This window comes from Centrocercus urophasianus, unplaced genomic scaffold (assembly GCF_019232065.1).
Source record: "Centrocercus urophasianus isolate 14NV4802_14NV808 unplaced genomic scaffold, USGS_Curo_1.0 seq_13, whole genome shotgun sequence".
Taxonomy (NCBI): Eukaryota; Metazoa; Chordata; class Aves; order Galliformes; family Phasianidae; genus Centrocercus; species Centrocercus urophasianus.
In genome coordinates this window covers 38,198,473-38,217,495 of record NW_024884475.1, presented here as the reverse complement: position 1 = coordinate 38,217,495, position 19,023 = coordinate 38,198,473, and the positions used below count along the sequence as shown (strand labels likewise).

The 19,023-nt window shown below is 40.9% G+C and overlaps 2 protein-coding genes across 2 annotated transcripts in view; both read right to left on the bottom strand.

The window, feature by feature from the left end:
- Window positions 1-169, bottom strand: part of LOC122156960 (transmembrane protease serine 11E-like) — a 40,572-nt gene extending 40,403 nt beyond the window's left edge. Inside the window, exon 1 of the mRNA XM_042812274.1 lies at window positions 10-169. The gene's annotated coding sequence lies outside the window, so the exon portion shown is untranslated. The remainder of the gene's footprint in view (window positions 1-9) is intronic.
- Window positions 170-9,640: 9,471 nt separating this feature from the next.
- Window positions 9,641-19,023, bottom strand: part of TMPRSS11E (transmembrane serine protease 11E) — a 40,621-nt gene continuing 31,238 nt past the window's right edge. The window contains 8 exon segments of the mRNA XM_042812272.1: window positions 9,641-10,631; window positions 11,056-11,198; window positions 11,987-12,252; window positions 12,489-12,669; window positions 13,536-13,574; window positions 14,415-14,578; window positions 16,612-16,679; window positions 18,404-18,519. Coding sequence (XP_042668206.1) covers window positions 10,470-10,631; window positions 11,056-11,198; window positions 11,987-12,252; window positions 12,489-12,669; window positions 13,536-13,574; window positions 14,415-14,578; window positions 16,612-16,679; window positions 18,404-18,519 — 1,139 coding nt within the window. The 3' untranslated portion in view covers window positions 9,641-10,469.

The window sequence follows — 19,023 nt, the reverse complement described above, 5'->3', positions numbered from 1 at the left end:
TCCACTCACAGGCACTTCAATGCAATTTGAAGAACATGCTCTTCAGACAGTCTACTTCCAGGATAATGGTAAAAGCTGTACACTGCTGCTGCACAGTATCTCCTGTTTTTCTGACTCTTTCCATTGCTTGGATCAAAATTGCTTTTTTTTTTTTTTTTTTTTTTTTGACTTCTTGGCTCCCTGTAGAAAAAATACTGCAGTTACCCACCTTACATAAAGCTTTAGTGACCAAATACACAGTTAGCTGTCTCAAATACTAATATCCTCCTGTTGACCTTCCCTTTTACTTCCCACCCAATACCATAATTTTCTTCAAGAGCAATAAAATCCAAAGAAAGCTTATGAAGAAACGTAAGTTAAAGTAAACTAAGTTTAAGTTGGTTAAAGGAACTTCTTGCTCCACCCAGAACACACATGCACATCCACAGGAACTCCAGCATTCCATCCTTACCAACCAATTGAATTCAGAGATTATTCAAAGTATGTTTAAATCCTTTTGCTTATGTTTTTTAACCTTACGATCACAAATTATTTCATTCTTACAAAAAACACATCCTTGTAAAATATAAAAGGCTTAATTAAGCTTGGGATATAAGCCAAAGAAGCACATAGCTATTTCTTCCCAGAATGGTCAAGCTGAGGCTGTGCACAGAGGTCCTCACACAGAGATAGAAAAAGCACTGTTAGTAGGTTAGTAACATTAACTTCTTCATTAGTGTTGTGGTTTTACTCAGCAGGCAACTGAGCATCACACAGCCTTTTGCTTACTCCCCCCTTTCCCACTGGAATGGAGAGAAGAACCAGAAAAAAAAAAAAGTAGAACTCAAGAGTTTCAGATAAAAACTATTTATTAAGATGGAAAAGAAAGGGAGAAATAGTAGTAATTATACTTTTATGTGTGTGTATTTATTTACAAAAGAAGTAATGCACGATGCAATTGCACACTAGCTGATGCCCAGACAGTTCCCAAGCTGGCTGCTCCTCTGGCCAACTCCCCACGATATTATAGTTTTTTCACATGATGTCATATAGTGTGGAACATCCCTTCGGCCAGTCTGGGTCAGTTGTCCTGATTCTCTTCCCTTACCAGCTCTTTGTGCCTCCCCTCCCCCCCCCAGACTCCTTGCTGGCAGGGCAGGACAAGAAGCTAAAACATCCTTGGCTCTGTGCAGCACAGCTTACAGCAACAACTAAAATATCGGTGCGTTATTCTCCTAAACCAAAACATAGCATCATACCAGATGCTATGAAGAAAATCACCTCTGTTTCAGCTGCAACCAGGATAATTAGTATTTCAAGACCACCAATAATGGGCCCTGTGTACCCTAGGCCAAGCACAGCCTTGAACAATTGACAGCGTACAATGCACAGAAATTTCCCTGATGTTCCCAGAAGAGCAAAGGCTAACTCTACCCACCTGGATCAGGTAAAAAAAAAAAATCCCAGCAGAATTTTATTTTAGCAAAGAGCTAGAGCTGAAAGTAAAAATTACTCGAGATCTTAGGTTTTGCAGTGAGATCTCCTGAAGAAAGAGTATTCATTAGAAGAACACCAAGCTGACAAGGGTTTCAAGAGGTAGAACTACAGCAAGGGACTTGGAAAACAAATACATGTACATCTATTAATTTCTAAAGCTCTCCTCAAAAGGACAGACTTTCCTGTTTTTACTCTAGAGCATGAACAGAGATATTCCAGAAACATGACTTGGTTTCGTTAGGATCAATGAATATTTTGTGATCTGCCTAATCATTAAAATAGATGGCTTTTTTTTTTTTTTTTTTTTTTTTGAACAGTGAAAAAGAAAGACATACACTTGCCTATGTCAGAACATACAGAAGCTGTTTACACATACTTGTCCCACGAGAACAACAGGACACAGGCCAAGAAAAGACAATCATTAAGGAACAAATTTCTTCATAATAAATTAGCAAATTACAAAGTGCTTGGTGTTAGGGAGTTATTCAGCAAACACAGGCAGTAGCTTTTTGGTTGATACTAGGGAAGTAACAGAGAAACTAGCTAACAAAGTATAGGGTGGAAATGAGACAATGTGGGCGCACAGGATTTGGTGAATGAAAGTGCAAAAAGATGTAATAACAATACCTTCCATTTAACCCTGCAAAGTCAGCCCAGCCAGTCAGACAGTCTGCTTGCCTAAGAATGCTAATAATAAGCTGTCTTGGTTTATGTTTGCATGCTCACATAGGCTGCATGACTGTTGAGATGGAAAACGCCTTGACAGAAGGCCATTGGCCAGTCCCAAAGCAATAACATCTTTGGAATTCATAAGCAAAGATATTTTACATAATTGTCTACCAGTTATTCAGCCGGGCCATGAATTTTAGATCACAGGCATTCAGGCATTATTTTCAAAGTGAGAAGTGAATATTCCTGCCAGCAATATTTAACAGAACTGACAGAAACACTGTTAAAGCACATGGCGCTGATCAACTTGAAATAATTAGACCTGCTTCAAGCAGACAATTACCTTTGAATGTCTCTTCCAACCTAAATTACTACAATTTTTGTAAGTACCTGGTAAGAACAAATAGACCTGCTTCACTAAAATTCTTCCCTAGGAGACACCAACTCATTTTCCATCAGCTCATCTTAACAGTTCAGTTGTAGCTTCAGGTCCCTCTCCTCCTGAAAATATAAAGGAATCTTGCATCTGGCTTTCAAAATCTCTTTATACTTCTTAACTTCAGCTAGAGACACGCTATATTCCTTTCCCCTTCTGAAACATAAAAACAACTTATTGTCCTATCCTTTTGTTGGCACCTGAAATTCCCAGCCAAGGCTTTTAGTAACTGATAAGCAGAAAAAACAAACATGTAATTTCCATTAGAGGGATGGAATGATTCTCTAGAGCAAGTGTCAGGGCTGGGAGATAAGCCAAGTACTTTATCTTGAGCCATGAAAAGTCACTTGAGGCCAAATTTTATTACGTGCCCATACAGCTTTGAGATACTAAGTGTGCAGAAGCTCTAAGATGTTATAGCAATGGCCTCAAGCTCTCAGGTATGCTAGATCCTGCCCTGGTTGGTTTCCAAACAGTCCCTCTTTCCGTGCCATACAACAGAAACTGCTACACCCGTCTGCATTGCAGCCAGAAAGGCCAGCCCAGAATACCGGCAACGCCCTTAGACAACAGAAGTCCCCCACTTCCATTATCATTAAGAAAGAATTCATAGCCTGTCACCCCATTCAAGACAAAAAGGTAACACATATGTACCTGTCTTCTGCAGCTGCTCAGCCAGAACTGCTACTTGGTACAACAAAACAGGCCAGCCCACATTTTGTTCCCAGGGTTACCTAGCAATCGGGCTAAGAATCCACAATGTCTAGTCACTGCACAAATCCTCTGCTCATAGTCAAGATGCAGAGCATCTCCAAAGAAATGTGAGGTCTTTATATGGTTGGATCAGGGCTAAAAAAAAAAAAATAAATAAAATGAGGTACATTAAGATAAAAATAAATTCACTATCACCTTACAGGTACTGCACAAATTAAGTGAACAGTATCGTTTCACGCAGCAGAAAGACTTTCTGGGACCACTGACACAGCCTGATAGCCCATACCTGTCAATATTGAAGAAGCTTTTGGATGATGCCCTCAGTAATATGCTTTAACTTTTGGCTAACCCTGAAGTGGCCAGGCAGTTGGACTAGAAGATCTTGGAAGGTCCTTTCTAGCTGAACCGTTCCATTCTACGTCTTCTCTGCAGGAGACAAAACGCCCCAACAAGACTTTCTTATGGCTCTATGTTTCCAGAAAATGGCTAGCTTAGATCTGAAGGCTCCAGGGAGACCTCATAATGGCTTTCCAGTACTTGACAGAAGTATATATACAGGAGGGGGAATGACTGTTTACATGGGTGATAGTAATAGGACAAGAGGGGATGGGATTAAAATAAGACAGGGGAGGTTTAGGTTAGATATTAGGAGGACTTTTTTCCAAACAGTGTGGTGACACACTGGAACAAGTTGCTCAGAGAGGTTGTAGATGCCCCATCCCTGGAGGCATTCAAGGCCAGGCTGGAGGTGGCTCTGAGCAGCCTGGTCTAGTGGTTGGTGACCCTGTCTGTAGCAGAGGAGTTGAAACTAGATGATCTTTGAGGTCCTTTTCAACCCAGGCCATTCTATGACATGATATAATGATATGATTTCATATTAGTTCTTAGCAGCTAACTTGCCTCCTGAAAGCCAAGCTGCAACTTGCCTTTTTGAAACTCCTTGTGTCACAGTTATTTTCTGTCCCAATTTACTTTGCAGCAGCATGGAAGACTTGAAGTGTGGTTCTTGTGAATAGCCACATGGTCTTTGAGGCTTCTCATACTAATGCTGGACATAATGAGTATCAAGCCCAAGACCTCTATCTTATGGCCTTTTCAATTCTGGCTCCCCTTCCAGTCAGACTTTAAAGGCTGAGTAACTAGGAAGAAAAACTCCGCATGCTTTTGAGCAGGACTGCTCTGTAGCAAAATTTCGGTCCCAGTTTGGAGTACTGTAGGTTTGGTGCCCTTAAGTGAGAGCTCACACTTGGGTAACCCTCTCTCTACCTATTTGGCACAGGATAGCTTGTTTTCCTCTCCATGCTCTACTACTTTCATTGGTTACTGTATTAGTGGTAATACTGCCAGATAAGCTGAAGACAACAGCCCTGGGTACTACATCCAAAGAAAGTACTGGCCATCAGCATGAAGATGGCCAGGTGTCAGTTGTCCACAGGTTGTTTAGTGCATTTAGAGCACTACAGCACTTAGCTGTCACTGGAACCATCAGGGCAGACAGCTTGTCTGAGACAGTACTACCCAAGCCTCTTAGCTCAAATCAAGTCAGATCAGGTTGCTCAGGATTATGTCCAACTGTGTTAATCAAAGTCTTCAAAGATGGGGAGCCTATAACTTCTTCTGGCCATCTGTTATAGTGTTGAAAATAAGTATTTCTTATCTTTCTATCATCCTCTAGTGCAGGATGGATGGTTTCTTAGTAGCAGCCTGTCATTTGGGTGATGGTCTGTCCACTGGGTAAGGATGAGATCAGTAACAGGTACCTTTGGTATGCAGGTCAGCTGGTGTGGAGTGCCAGACTGTCTGGGTCACTCAAAGGTTGCAGACTGAACGTGATCCTGAGAGTCTAGGGAAGGTCAGAGATGTGTGACAATCACAGGCAGCTGATTGCTTTTGAATTACAAAGAGCCATCTGTGATCAAAAGAGTTCTGGATACACCAAGTTGATGGCACGTCCTTCCCAGAACCAGAAGGTTAAAAGCACAAGAGCTGAGGGAATAATCATCAAGCAGCATAGCACAACCTTTCAGATTTATGTATTGAATTTCTTCACTTTTCCAATAATCAAGTAACAATCCATTATTTCTTGACCTATCCAGGCTTACAGAAAATAAACTCATCATACTTTCAAATGAAAGTTTCACAAGTCTCTTTTCTGTCTTTAGAGAAACTGCTAATTTGTGTCTGAGTAAAAACCGCTAGCAAGGAACAGAGGCTCGCAAACAACCTTCTTCTAAGGAAGTCTCATTTAAGAATGCATTCAATTAAAAAACAAACTTTGAAGTAAAGCAGATTAGGAGCCATTTGTAGTATCTGCTTAACTCTTCTAACCAGACGAGTTCTGAGAGGTTTTCTTTACAGCAGTAACGTATCAAAGAGCCCAAGAAAACTGATACTGACTGCTACATTTTAAAGAAAGAGCCTAGTTCCACCACACATACAAAACAGCAGGATTTGCTCCCCTATTCAGTTCATTTCTGTTCCTTCAGCAGAAACTTGCACAAACGGCTCCCTGTGCCAGACAGGGCCACACTAGCTGAACACATCTTTGGATCACAGTACTGTTGCTATCTACCAAATGCTTAGATTTAAAAAGCATCACATACACAGCACATGCTCTGTCAGAAACCAGCAAAAAGCAGTTTTCCTTTAAGCCACGATGATTAGGGACCTGGAGCATTTCCCCTGTGAGGAAAGGCTGAGAGACCTGGGACTGTTCAGCCTGGAGGTGCCTGAGAGGGGATCTTATAACTGTTTATAAATATCTAAAGCATGGAAGTCAAGTCAGTGGAAGCACTCTTTTCACTGACGAGAAGCAATAAAACAAGGGGCAATGGGCAAAAACTGGAACATGGGAAGTTCCATACTAACACAAGGAAGAAGTTTTTTACTGTGAGAGAGTGATGGAGCACTGGAACAGGCTGCCCAGATAAGTTGTGGAGTCTCCTCCTTTGGAAATATTCAAGACCATCTAGGCATCTGCCCATGCATCTGACTGTAGAGTGGAGGTCTACTTTAAGAGGGAAGTTGGACTCTACAATATCAAGAGGTCCCCTCCAACATCTACAATTATGTGATTCCAACATTAAAAAAAAAAAACACCACTACCACGAAACAGCTTAGTTACAAAGGTGTCCTTTAAGAAGCTTGTCTTTGGTTTAAGACTCCCTTTACTGCACTTGGCCCAGAGACACATGACAGAAGGGCATGCAGTACTGCACTAAGGCAACTGTACTCTTTTCACTTTCGATCTTGATATCCAAGAACTTCCCTTTGTCTGCAAGATATTAAATACCAGGATAAATGAACTCCAGCATGCTTTGCTCATCAAGAGCTTTCTTTTCTAGTTGAGAATGTACCAAGTTTCCCATCCTTATGGAAAAAGGACAAGAATAAAACTGACATCTTTGATCCACAAGAATCATCAGTTGTCAAAAAGGGGAAATCAAAGTAAACAGCTGCTTTATGCCAAACTCAAAATTGCTGCTGCTCTTTGTTATCCTCTTTGCAGGAAAGCTGACAAACTGAGAAAACAGGCCCAAGATGCCAATGCTACCCGATATTATGCATTTCCAGTTGGTTTTCCCACAACACTGTGGTTTGGCTCTGGTGCAGCAGAGAAGCAGGAGAAATCTACTTGGCCGCCTGCTCATATCCATAGCATGCTGTATGTTTATATGTAAAGGGGAGCACTTCATGCCAACTTCCCCATGTAAGAGGGAAGGGAAAGGAAGAGATCAAAACTCACCAGTGCTGCAGATGCCTACTCTAAAAGCTGAACATCTGTAGTCTTCTCAAACTGTGCAAGACAATCATGGAGCATCTCTGCATCATCAAGGCAGCACTGACATGGTACCCTGCACTCCTGATTCCCTCCGCTGAGCTGAAACAGAGCAACACGAGCAGCTAAGAGATTAAGGCTCTTAGACAAGACGATTCACCCTCTAGTGGCTGGCACATGACCTTGCTTTTGCCTGAATGCATGCAAAACTGGGTAACCTTAGGGCAGGTGCGTTAAGCCCTGTACAAATGAGCACAGCAACACTTCTCAAACACATCAATGAAGACAGATGGTCAAGGACCACATGAAAGCCAGTACATAAGTACACGGTACAGAATCACTGCAGTGCTGTAAAACAGATCAGTCCCTAGCTCACAGTTGTTTGCCATGACACAGGAAATTAACAAATACATGGGAGAGAAGACATTTTTAACTGTTTTTATTAAATTAATACATAAATTACGTTCCTGTGTGCCATGTCTGATAACAAAGTTAGATGCATCTCATTGATGATAATTCCAAACAAAAACATAGTGGAAAACAGATAAATCTTGTGATTTCATAAAAATTTAAGACTTCAAATTAGAAAAAATATGAATCTGCTAGACAAGCTAAAGCAAACAAAGTTTTTACTGCCTACATTATTTCAGGTTTCCGCAGTTGCTCTCAGGAAAAGCTCGACAATGTTGACATCATTGTGGTTTGGCCATACAAAAGGGATTTGGATCCATGAGGTCCATCTGTACCAGCATTCCTGTGGATGACGGGCATTCTTTGAAGTGACTTTATTGCATCTTCATTTATACTGCTTTGCATAGTCAAGAGCAAGCAAACCACACTGCTTTGAGTGACCAGACAGAAAACTTGTTCCAGCTGCTATGATGAAAACTGGAATCCAAAAAGAGGGTCCCAAAACACACACTGTGTAGGTGACCATTCCTCTACAGCCCCTCTCCTGGCAACGCTGCATTGGTGCTCAGCATTAAGGTGAATCATGTACTAGATCTCTCCAGCTGGATTCTCAGAACCTGGAAAATCAAAGCAAAGAATTCTTTTTCAGCTTTGTCTGCACTACTTGGAAGGATTACACACACAGAAGCTCTCTGCACAGAAAAAAATGCTTAACACTTTCTCATTTTATTCAAGCACAACTAGAAAGTTCAAAAGTTAAAAAGAAATCCTTTGGACATCTACTTACCTGTTTTTTGGAAAACAGTGAAAAAGCTGAGATTTGCAGGTCTAAAAATATGTTCCTGAATTAAAATGAAATTTGTCCTTTAAAAACCCAAATCTGAAGTGCTTTGGGAACTGAAAAGTCCTGGAGTCTTATTATAATGCTTTTCTTCAAGGTGACTCACTGTCTAGGTATAATTACCAGCCAAAAAAAAAAAAAAAATTCTTACATTTGTCATGCATAATATAAAGGCAATATAATTCAAATTCAAGTTCTGCTTAAGGCACTGAAATGAGATTTCTCTGCTTCAAACCTATGGAACCACTTTGATACTTCTTATTCCCCTCCTAAAACTTAGGCCACCCAACTTTTATTTTTGGATCACACAGCATTCCATACGAAAAGCTTCCTAAAAAGGACATTTTAAATGCTGGGTCTTCACAACACACACAAGCACAGAACAACAGCCTCGGAACCTTCTCCTTCATACAAATCTTCTTTGAGAGTTCAAACACCCCACACCTCCAGTAAAGACAAACCATAGTTCACTGTGCTTGCAGGCACCTAAATCACAGGATGTGTAATAAAGCAATTCCATACACTTGATGGGTTGCAGCTCTGCTGTGCAGGGCTTAAAGCAAGCTGCAAAGATTCCTACTATTAACACTGATGATGTTAACTACCTGTACTGAATTTGGACAACACTTTAATTTTAAGAGTATAATCAGTGAGGGCCTCCTATCCCCAGATCTTTTAACTTTGAAGATGCCAAAAACTTTTAACTATGAAGATGCTTCTTTGCTCATCTTTTCTGACCTGGCTTGTCTGCCACACTGGATCAGCTTTGGTTGTTGGCAATGTGGCTAGTATTTCCTTTGCTGAGTTCTTCCTCTGCTGACCATCAGAAGCAAATGAGTAATTCCTGTATCTAGCAATTAAGATCACTCACTGTTGTTCATACTAGCAACCAGAATAAAACATTGGAAATACTCTGCAGATGCATTAAGGAAGGCATCTTCATCAAAAGTAGGCACGTTCCACTTCTAGGGTATAGAAAGTTTGAGAAACATCAGCTCCTGAAAATGAAGGTAGAGAGACTGTGAAATTCATGAGATCAGATGGGCTATCTATGGTCTAATCAATAAAACACAGGCATTAATTCCTGACAGGAAAAAGATCTTTACTTTGACTTATGACTCATTCTTTGTTCTGAAGTAGACATGTAGATAAGATATTTCCACCACAAATCGGTTTTTTTTTTTTTTTTTTTTTTTTTTTAACGTAACTGAAGACATACACATGAACTTTTCTATATTAATAAGACTTGAGGACACCATTCATGAGAATAAGCATGTTTTGGAGATTGTGAAGGTTTGTAACAACCATATGAACATTGCCAAAAACAAAAGAGCTTAGGACTTTATTAAAAACAATACAATCTGGAAAGTTTTAAAATGGAATTTCATTCAGTCAGATATTTAAGTAAAACAATAGACTAGTGTGAACACTAAGTACTTGATCTCAAGTCCAGAAATCACTTTCATGGCAAATGCTGTAGTAGGGGCTCTTCATAAGAAGCAGGAAGTGGACACATTCAAGGGCGGTGCATAGAAGCTGGCTTTTCTCAGCGATCCCTTTTTCAGGACAACACAGCAAAAAATACTTCTGAGTTCACTTAGGTAACTGTATGACATGATACTAGGAAATGAAATTTCTCTAAGCCATCTTCTGTTCATTATTAGCATAGACATGCTCCATGGAACAATGCAGGAAAAAAGCACAGCAGTCTTAAAGTCAGGGGTTCAATGGTAGCTGGTCTACAGACAGGCAGGGCCTTAGAAGCACACAGCAAATGGATGGGTCACATTTTAGTTGCAACTGTTTTTAAGATCCTGGTAAATGGATTTGTGGGCTCATGCTTGGCCCACAAAGTAGCAGCCATAAGATTTGGACACAGAGAAGAGGGTCTCTATCCTGCACAGAAACCAAAGTCTTTGCCCCTTTGACAGAGTACTTCCTGAACAAACTGCTGTGTCACATGATTGAGTTCATTCTTTTCCGGTTGTAAGCCAAACCAATTTCAAGTCCTAGACTACTCCAAGCCTGCCAGCACTTGATACATCATCATGTGCCAAGGCAGAAGCTGTTTAGAGGGTAACCACAGAGCAGAACGTGTTAGAGGAATAGCCCTTCACACAGCCCACAGAACTTAACCGCAGGTTTCAGATGCCGGTTTTGGAAGCAATCCAGTCTCGATAAAAAGTCACTCGCGTGTACACTCCTGGTTTATCTGCCTTGCCACATTCATCACCCCAGCTCACTATTCCCACGAGATACCAGATTCCTCTGGAGTTTGCCTTCACCAGTGGCCCACCAGAGTCACCCTAAGGAGAAAAACGTCAGCAGACGGGAACAAAAAGCAAACAACATTCACTTCACTAATGCAGGGAACATCATATTGTTATGTTACAACAGACTGAGACTTTTCTCTAGATCACAGCTATAAGTTTACTGAGAGGACAGAGGCTGACAGCCTGTATCTACTACAGTCTCTCCTATCCTAGACCATTACATCTGCATTCTCTCAAAAGCATGCTATAAAAAAACAAACAAACAAACAAACAAACAAAAAAAAACAATAAACATCTAAGTGCAGATCACAACCTAGAAGCAATGAAGCTCTTAATTTACATCTCTGAAGATCCTGAACCCCATAAACAAAAGACACCATGGGAGAATCTTATTATTATTTCTAGGAAAAGTCACTTTCCATCCCACCTATTTCTTCTTTCTTAAGATGAGACTTACCTGGCAAGCATCCACCCGTCCCTCTAAGTATCCAGCACACAACATCCCTGGTGTTATCATTCCAGCATACACTTGTGGTCTATTACAAACTGCAGTGCTAATAATTTTTACTTCTGCTTGTCGAAGCTGATTAACACTAGGGCCTAGAAGAAAAAGTGGCATTCTAAGATATGCGAGGATTAGGAGTAGTCAGGCTTTCCTAGAGCCTTCCTGCCATTGTCTGAAGAATGTCTAAATAAAGTTATTTTTGCCCAAAGTCTTTCACCCACTCATCCCAAACACAACTTCTTCCCATCTTTCACTCTCAATTTATGGTCTTTAACGTAACAGGCAAAGGGATTTTTGTACATTTCAACGTTCAATTCAGCGATTGGCTTTATTGTGTATCTTTGATGCCAACAGAAATACCCATTTGATTAACTGCAAAGCAAGTTAGACCATTACTGTACATTTCAAGAGTCCATCATGAACTACATCTTATAGCTCAAATTGCTCTCCTACTAACACAATTAGTCTCATCATCTCTAATCTCAATGACATTGGCCAATTTGAATCAAGCTCATTTGAGCCATTTGATGAACTGAAGCCTGAATTAGGATCAAAGAGATTAACTGACAAAAAATTATGACAGATCTGTGACAGACATAACTGAAAGTTTTGTCTTAGCTCAGGTCAGAGGACTAGGCCAGTGAGAATGGAGAACAGAATGCATTTGACCACTTTGATGCATGCACCAACAAAAAAGCTGCTCTTAATCCTATAAAAATATCCTGCAGGAGTTTTTCCCTAAATTCCAAGCCATTGATCAAAACAACTCCAACAAATTAAGTCCACCAGTGCAAAATAAATCAAAGTCATAAAATCAACAATAGTCCTGTTAGACATGTCTGAGGGGAAAGGAAGCCTCCACAGGGAGTGAAGAGAAACTCACCATCATTCCTCAAAGCTCCCCAACCTGTGACAAAACAGGAAGTATTATCTTTTAATATGTAAGATGCTTCAGGAAGACAGACACTGTGCACATCACTTGTGAACTCAATAGAGGAGGCAAGTTCCACAAGAGCTATATCATACTCATGATCAGGGACAAGGCTATTGTATTTTTCATGAATGATAATTCTTCGGACATATCTTCTCTGTTTTGGAGGCCTCAACAGAATTCCAAAACTGGCAGTCCATCTCCGAGGTTCTCTTCCTCTGAAAAACATTGGCAATTATGTCACAAACACACAAAAAAGATTTCCACAGAAACACAGCTTTCTGTTTAAGAAAAATACAACATGGTCAGCTTGGTCTACAGAACAGAGAAGAGCCAAACTTCATTGTCTTCCAGCAGATAAAGACATTAGCGGTTCATGAAAAGTCAGAGTAGATTTATCAGAGCACCCATAAGTTGTAGGGCTTACAAGATCAGAAAGGTGCTGATAACTTACGCTTTAAAGCAATGGGCTGCAGTCACTAGCCATGTATTACTGATCACTGAGGCACCACAGTAATGTGTCCCATCAAGCTGAATACTAGCTTGCCATGGCCACTCTCCATCCTGCGCACGTTGTCCATCTGTTATTCTTTCCACTCCTGAGAAGGAGAATCCCTCCTTTCGTATTCCACAGACTGTCCAAAAAACCCCAAAACAAACAAAACAAAGGCAGCTGTGTTAGCTGATTGAGGAAACCCAGGGTCTGCCTATTGGGGAGGCCCATATGGCTGCTGGCACAGGCACAACAGGGCAGAGCTGTCAAGAGACAGCCTCCATCTAAAGCAGTGCCTTCAAGAGCAGAGAAATTAGGTGCTGTGGTCACAAGGGTCTCAGGATAGATATGATATAAATGAACATTGGTAGAAATATTACTAGTTGTCAGATACACAAAGCAGTGAACTTCCATGGCAATGGAAGGCTGTATACCTGTAGAGAGAACAGCTTACCAGCTTAGGGCAGAGGCAGGAATGGATGCACATACAACGAAGAAAAGTTCTAAACTAGGGCTTTGCAGACAACAGATTGTCTTGCAGGAAAAAAGATCTGGCATGACCATTTTCAGAGAAAGCTGACTTTCCTCAGCGCTACATGTACAGAATGTTTGGAAGACACAACTTGGATAACATTTTAATGCTCTGATTTTTCAGTCTTGCTAGTTGTATTGGGTAACGGTCTCTCATCCAAAAAGATTTTCAGCTCACAACAGCTGCAGTCCTCATGCAAAGCTCACTGAGAGCAACTCATCTACTTACCATAGCCAAAACTAAAGGCAATCCAACTTGATGGTGGTGGGCTAAGTGTAAACACTGCAGAGCAAGCAAAACTCCAAAAAGAAGAAAAAAAAAAAAAAGCTAAAACTGTCTCTGGCTCATGAATTAGCTATTGTTCTAGTAGCTTAAAAAGTTATTTTTCAACTTGCATCTCAAGCTTAAAAATCTTATAAGCACTGTACTGATGGCACTAAGTCCCTTGATGATTTCTGTAAAACATTTGTACTTACAGTTGTTTATAAGGTTATCTCCATTCTCCTTATTCAATTCTGAAATGAAAAACAAAAAATACACTGAGGATATTTCACAACGCTATGTGAAATCCATATGAGATTTGAGACAAACTGCTTATATCCAGCAAGCAAATGAAATTACTTGTACTGCTGCTTGCAATAACAGTACGGTAAAAAGAGTACTTCGCTCTACTAAATAAGTTCTGTTATGCTTCTGGTTCCTCACTCAAAGTGGAAGGCTAAAGGATACATTTTTTTTGTTTAAAGCTAAAAAAAGAAAAGCAGTAGTTGACCAAATAGGCTCAAATAACATCTGCATGTGGTGGAACCTATGCGATACTAAAGCCTGTATGAATATGTTGACATTCATTATGGCAAGGTGGTCATAGATCCTCAGTACTGGGCTTGACTGGAGCTAAACTGTAATGTTATTGATTTCTTCCCTACAAAACAACCCACTGACAGATTCTGGTGGTAAACAATGACAGTCTTTTGTGAGAAGATTAGTGTACAAGGAATGTTTGGTTATTAATGCTTGCTACAACAATCTGGCAAATATGCAAAGGAAATGACAGATGATGGAGAAAGGAACCATCTCAGCCTTGCATTTTTTAAACAGCTTGAGGACTTCACATTTAAGAACCTAGTGACACAGATTCCTCTTCAATTCACTGTCTGCCTTAGCAAAGTAATCTGTGAACCTGGGTTACAAAGCCAGCCAGTAAGGCAATATGGCTTGCCCATACCCCAAGTCTGAAAAATGAAAAGGAAATAGAAATCACATATATTTGCGCAGTTAAGTGAAACTCATCACACTGAATGAGGAAAGTATGAAGAACAAATTCCAAGCTATAAACAAAAATCTAAGCCACTTGCCTGTGAGTTTAATGGTAGACTGGTCAACATTCAAGAACGTTGAGCTTATTTCAAGTCTTCTACGTAACACACTGTAGACATGACTCCAGCTTGTTGCCTCACTGTCAGCTGAGGCAAATTTAAATACCAGAGCAACAGATACAAGCACTCCACCAGGATCTGGGCTGCAAACCAACATAAACAAGGTGGCGTCATCTCTTGCCCACTAAGCCTCTGTGACCTGCTTTGTGATGTCTACCTTCCTTATATGGGAACAGGTCCAGTCTGCACTAATGTGCAGAATGAATATCATAGCTGTACACAAGCAAGGTAGGATGACGTATGTTAGCAGGCAGCAAAAGGCCTGGTTTATACTATAACAGTGATCAGAGAGAATCTTCTGGGAGGAGAGGAAGGATCACTCCCTTTAGAGTCTATGCAGCTTAGTCTAGACCTACAGAAATTAAAAAGGTCTTCTGATACTTCTTTACATTTAAGTTACTTGTCAGTTTATAAGAAAGTTCCTTTGGATCCAGAGAAAAAATCTCAATGATTTATGTTATCTGAACAAGGCATGATCACTTAATATCAGTATAAAATATGAAGCCCAATATTTTAGACAAACAGTTCAAAGGAAAACCAAAAGAACCCTAGAGGCAAAGACAGCAGAGATGCAGGTAAGCTGATTCAGTGCTCAGTTGCGTGAAATAAGGTGTCTCCAGTGAAAGTTTATAGCCAGCGCACTGTTCAGTCAGCCTAAAAAGTAAAGAGGTTGCTTGAAGTCTACTGAAAATTTATAATTTCAGTTAATACGAATGTATGGGAACTGCTGAATCACGGCCTGAACTTCTGATTGATCACCTGAGGCAAGCAGTGAGTCAGCCATGGGAGCACAGGTGAAGGCAATTCACCTGTGCTGCCGGAAGGGGTAGAGCCCAGCTCCACCTCTCCTAGAACCATTTAAGAGCTGACTAACAGTAGGAAAGGATTTCTTCTGAAGACCCCTCTCCCCTAGAGTTTTGCAGCGAGTCCAGAATGTAGGTAAGCTTTCTATCCTCTTTTTGTTATTATAATCTGCTCTGCCAAACTCTCATTTTTTTCATAATTATAACATCTTAGTATTCATTGACTGTACAACGGAGTATGCGAGGTTTACAGAAGAAACCAGCAGTGGAAAAAAATGTCAAGCAGCTTAAAGAAATAACCACATAGACACAGGTAAAAGCAAGAGAGAATTTCTATGTGATTCACTGCTGATAGGACAAGGAGGAACAGTTTTGAAAAAAATGAAGAGAGACTTAGAATAGACAACAAGAGGAAATTCTTTACACAGAGGGTGTTGAGGCAGTGGAGCTGTTGCCCAGTGAAGCTGTGCATGTCCCAGAGATGTTCAAAGGCCCCATCCGAGGTTGGATGGGACAATGGACAGCCTGCTCCAGTGGGCAGCAAATCTGGGAGTCTGGACTGAATGGTCTTTAAGGTACCTTCTAATCCAAGCCTTTCTATGATTGTAAGAGAGTCCCAAAGTGCTGTGGAAAAGCACATTTGCAGGAAGCATGGCATTCTTCACTGTCCAGGGAAAAATATTCCACAGCAGATTTGTGCCTTACAGAAATGTAATTACTCCAAACCCAAATCAAGTGACAGTTCTTACCACTGGCAGAAATACATGCATGGAGAAGGGAGACTTATAAAGTCTCACAGAACCTCCGTATCCATGTCTCAGACTTGCCTCCTTTCTTCTCTCTGCAGATACCTCACACTGGAATTTATTCCTTCATATCTTTACTAAGATGGGGGAGAACAGTCACCTCCTGCTATACACCATGCAGGGCAGTAAATACCAGCTTGAGTTTCTACAGAAAACATAACGTGGAATAAAGAGCTGACTGGATCACTCAAGCACTTAACTAGCAGCAAAAGCTGGGATCACCTCATTTTCATTCATTTACTGCATCACAGCCACAAAGAACTAGGGTTCAGGTAATCAATCTGCAGAAGTATATGGCCAATTTTCTCTTCCTTGCTGATCTCCAAAGTAGTGTAAGCCCTCAAAAACATTGAAAGTTCTGAAGGGAAGTGATAACAAGCCAAGACTTCAGATATCCAGCTAGTGTGATCCAAGCATAAGCAACCATGTACATTCCATGTGGTCAAGGGGTAGGAAGGAATTATATGAATCCCATTTCTGCTTTTTTCTGACCTTCACGTTACTTACCTTAGAGTGACAACATGGGATCTAATGTACTTGCTGCTCAGAAAGGACCCCTTAAATACTTTAGACATCTGTTAAAGGAAAAAACGTATATGAAAATACACCTGTAATACATGCATCCTCTCAAACTGGAACAGTCTTGTGAACCCCTAATATACAAAAACTGCCTTTGGAGCCCTATTTCTATATCAGAGCTACTGCTGAACTTCCATTGGAGATTGCAGAATTAAAATAAACAGTCGAGTTAGCAAATCTGTCATACTCTCCAGGCACCTTTCCAATTGCAGGGTTGCTGGAACAGACAGCACACATGCTTACTATCTGCTTGCACACAGCAAGGTCTCTTTACCACTACAGTAATATTTAAAAGACAGCGCTGACAAGTTTACAGTGGAGCAGAGAAGAACTGCTTGTATAATTCCTCCTTCCTGAGTGCAGAGGCAGCAACAAGGAATTTAACACTCCCTGTTGAAAGCTAGAGTCAGAAGATGACTGGGGAGGATATAAAGATGATTGGAAGATGACTAAGAAGGTTGTATAGAAGAATGAGTCAGATTCTTTTCAGTGGTGTCCAGTGGCAGGACAAGAGACAATGGGGATGAACTGTCTGATTTTACGATCTAGGGTGAATTTGTTCTGAGCCAAATTGCATAACAGCTCCCAGAAAGACATGCAGTCCCAACTTTCTGCTTTAAATAAGTTACCAGGACTGCTTTTGCTATTTTGTCCATATAAGCCTTTCTTACTGTACTTTGTGCATTTTAGAAGTAATTTGTCTCTTTCCTGTACCACCCTAGTTTTCTAGTGTCTTGGCTGAAAGGAAAAGAAAGCTATGCTAAGCAACAGTATGGCTGCCAGTACGCATGTGCAGGGCAAACAACCTCTTACAGCTCTAGTTTTATACCCTATATAGACCCAACTGGAACATTGCATCAGAGTTTGAACTGTTCCTCTGCTGGGCAGTTGAGCTTTTAGTTACTGATTTCCACAGTATAGTCCTTATTTAATAGGGGTGACCTGCAATTTTTGTGCCCAGATCTCTATGTACAATAAGTAATAGCACTGGAATTGCTAGGGCAGAATCCACGTCACCAGCCAGTGAAGAACATCCGTCACCAGTTGAATGCTATTCCTGCGCTGATACATCCACGACTGCTTCCAAATCCTCCTTGATTTGGTGTAAGGGTGTACAGGATCATTCACTGCTCTCTTTGCAAGTCCTGTGCAACTGTGGCAAAACCACTAAGCTCGTAATAGTAGTTAGGCATCTAAATCCTGATTATTTCTAAGAGAACTAAACATTTAATACTGATGAGCTCAGCCTTGATCACACTGTGCTGTTTTTCCCATCCACTCTAAGCAGCAAAACCACCACCAGGCTGCCTGTATAAGATTTGGAAAGATAGGTACCATAGAAAAATTGCAAGGCATGCAGACACCATGACATTGAGAGCCATATGCACGACAGACTTCCAATAGAGTTCTTTAACCCCAGCAATCTCCCCTATTTCCCAAGTGTTTAAAATTTAACACTGTCATTGACAGTTTCTCTGTTGGCAGTAGCAGACTGGATAGTCTAAATCACTAAACACAGGTGAATGGCAGAGCCAGAGAAGAGACTCCACTTACTCCAATGTTTAATTCTCCATCTTTTGCCCTTGGAATAGCCTGATATAGTCTACATAATCTAGGTACATGAGCATGAAGCACAATCACCCCTGACTTATTTCCAACCACATAATTGTAGGACTCTTCACCATAGGCCAGATAGAGACAGAGAAACAATTTAGTTTACCATGGTTTCAATCTCTTGGCTCAGGTATCTGAATTCCTCCGTCGTTTGCCTTCCATACTGACGGTCATATGGGACATTGGTGATAAGGAAAGTTGCATTGTAATATCGATCCTCATCTACATAAGAGAGGAAGAGGACAAGTTGCTTCATTCCTTCAGTATGAATCAGACACACATAGCTCTGTGCAGGACATGGCACAAGACTCCCAGACTCTGGTTGCAACACTATCAGCTGTGGCCAAACTCTGGACAGCACAGTGAGGCAAGGGGGATCCGGGACATCTTGCCACACCACACAGCTAAGGACTTACCTCCACCCTTATAACCATCCCAAGCAGCTCTAAATTACATCCACTACGGATCTTCTTTGAGGACCATCAGACTAGATGCCTTCTGGCATATTCCTGCCCCTCAGAGGCAGGTGGCCCTTGCAGAGCAGTTTCACATTCACTCAGCAGCTGGAGTTACGTTTAAAATCTGTCTCTTGGGTAAAGGCTGATGGCCCTTACAATAGTGAATTAGCAAAAAGCTATTTGCAAAAATAAGCTACAGCTCTGCCACTACATTGTCTAGTATCCTATGATTATCCATGGCCTTGCTGAATCTTGGTGAGCAAAGACA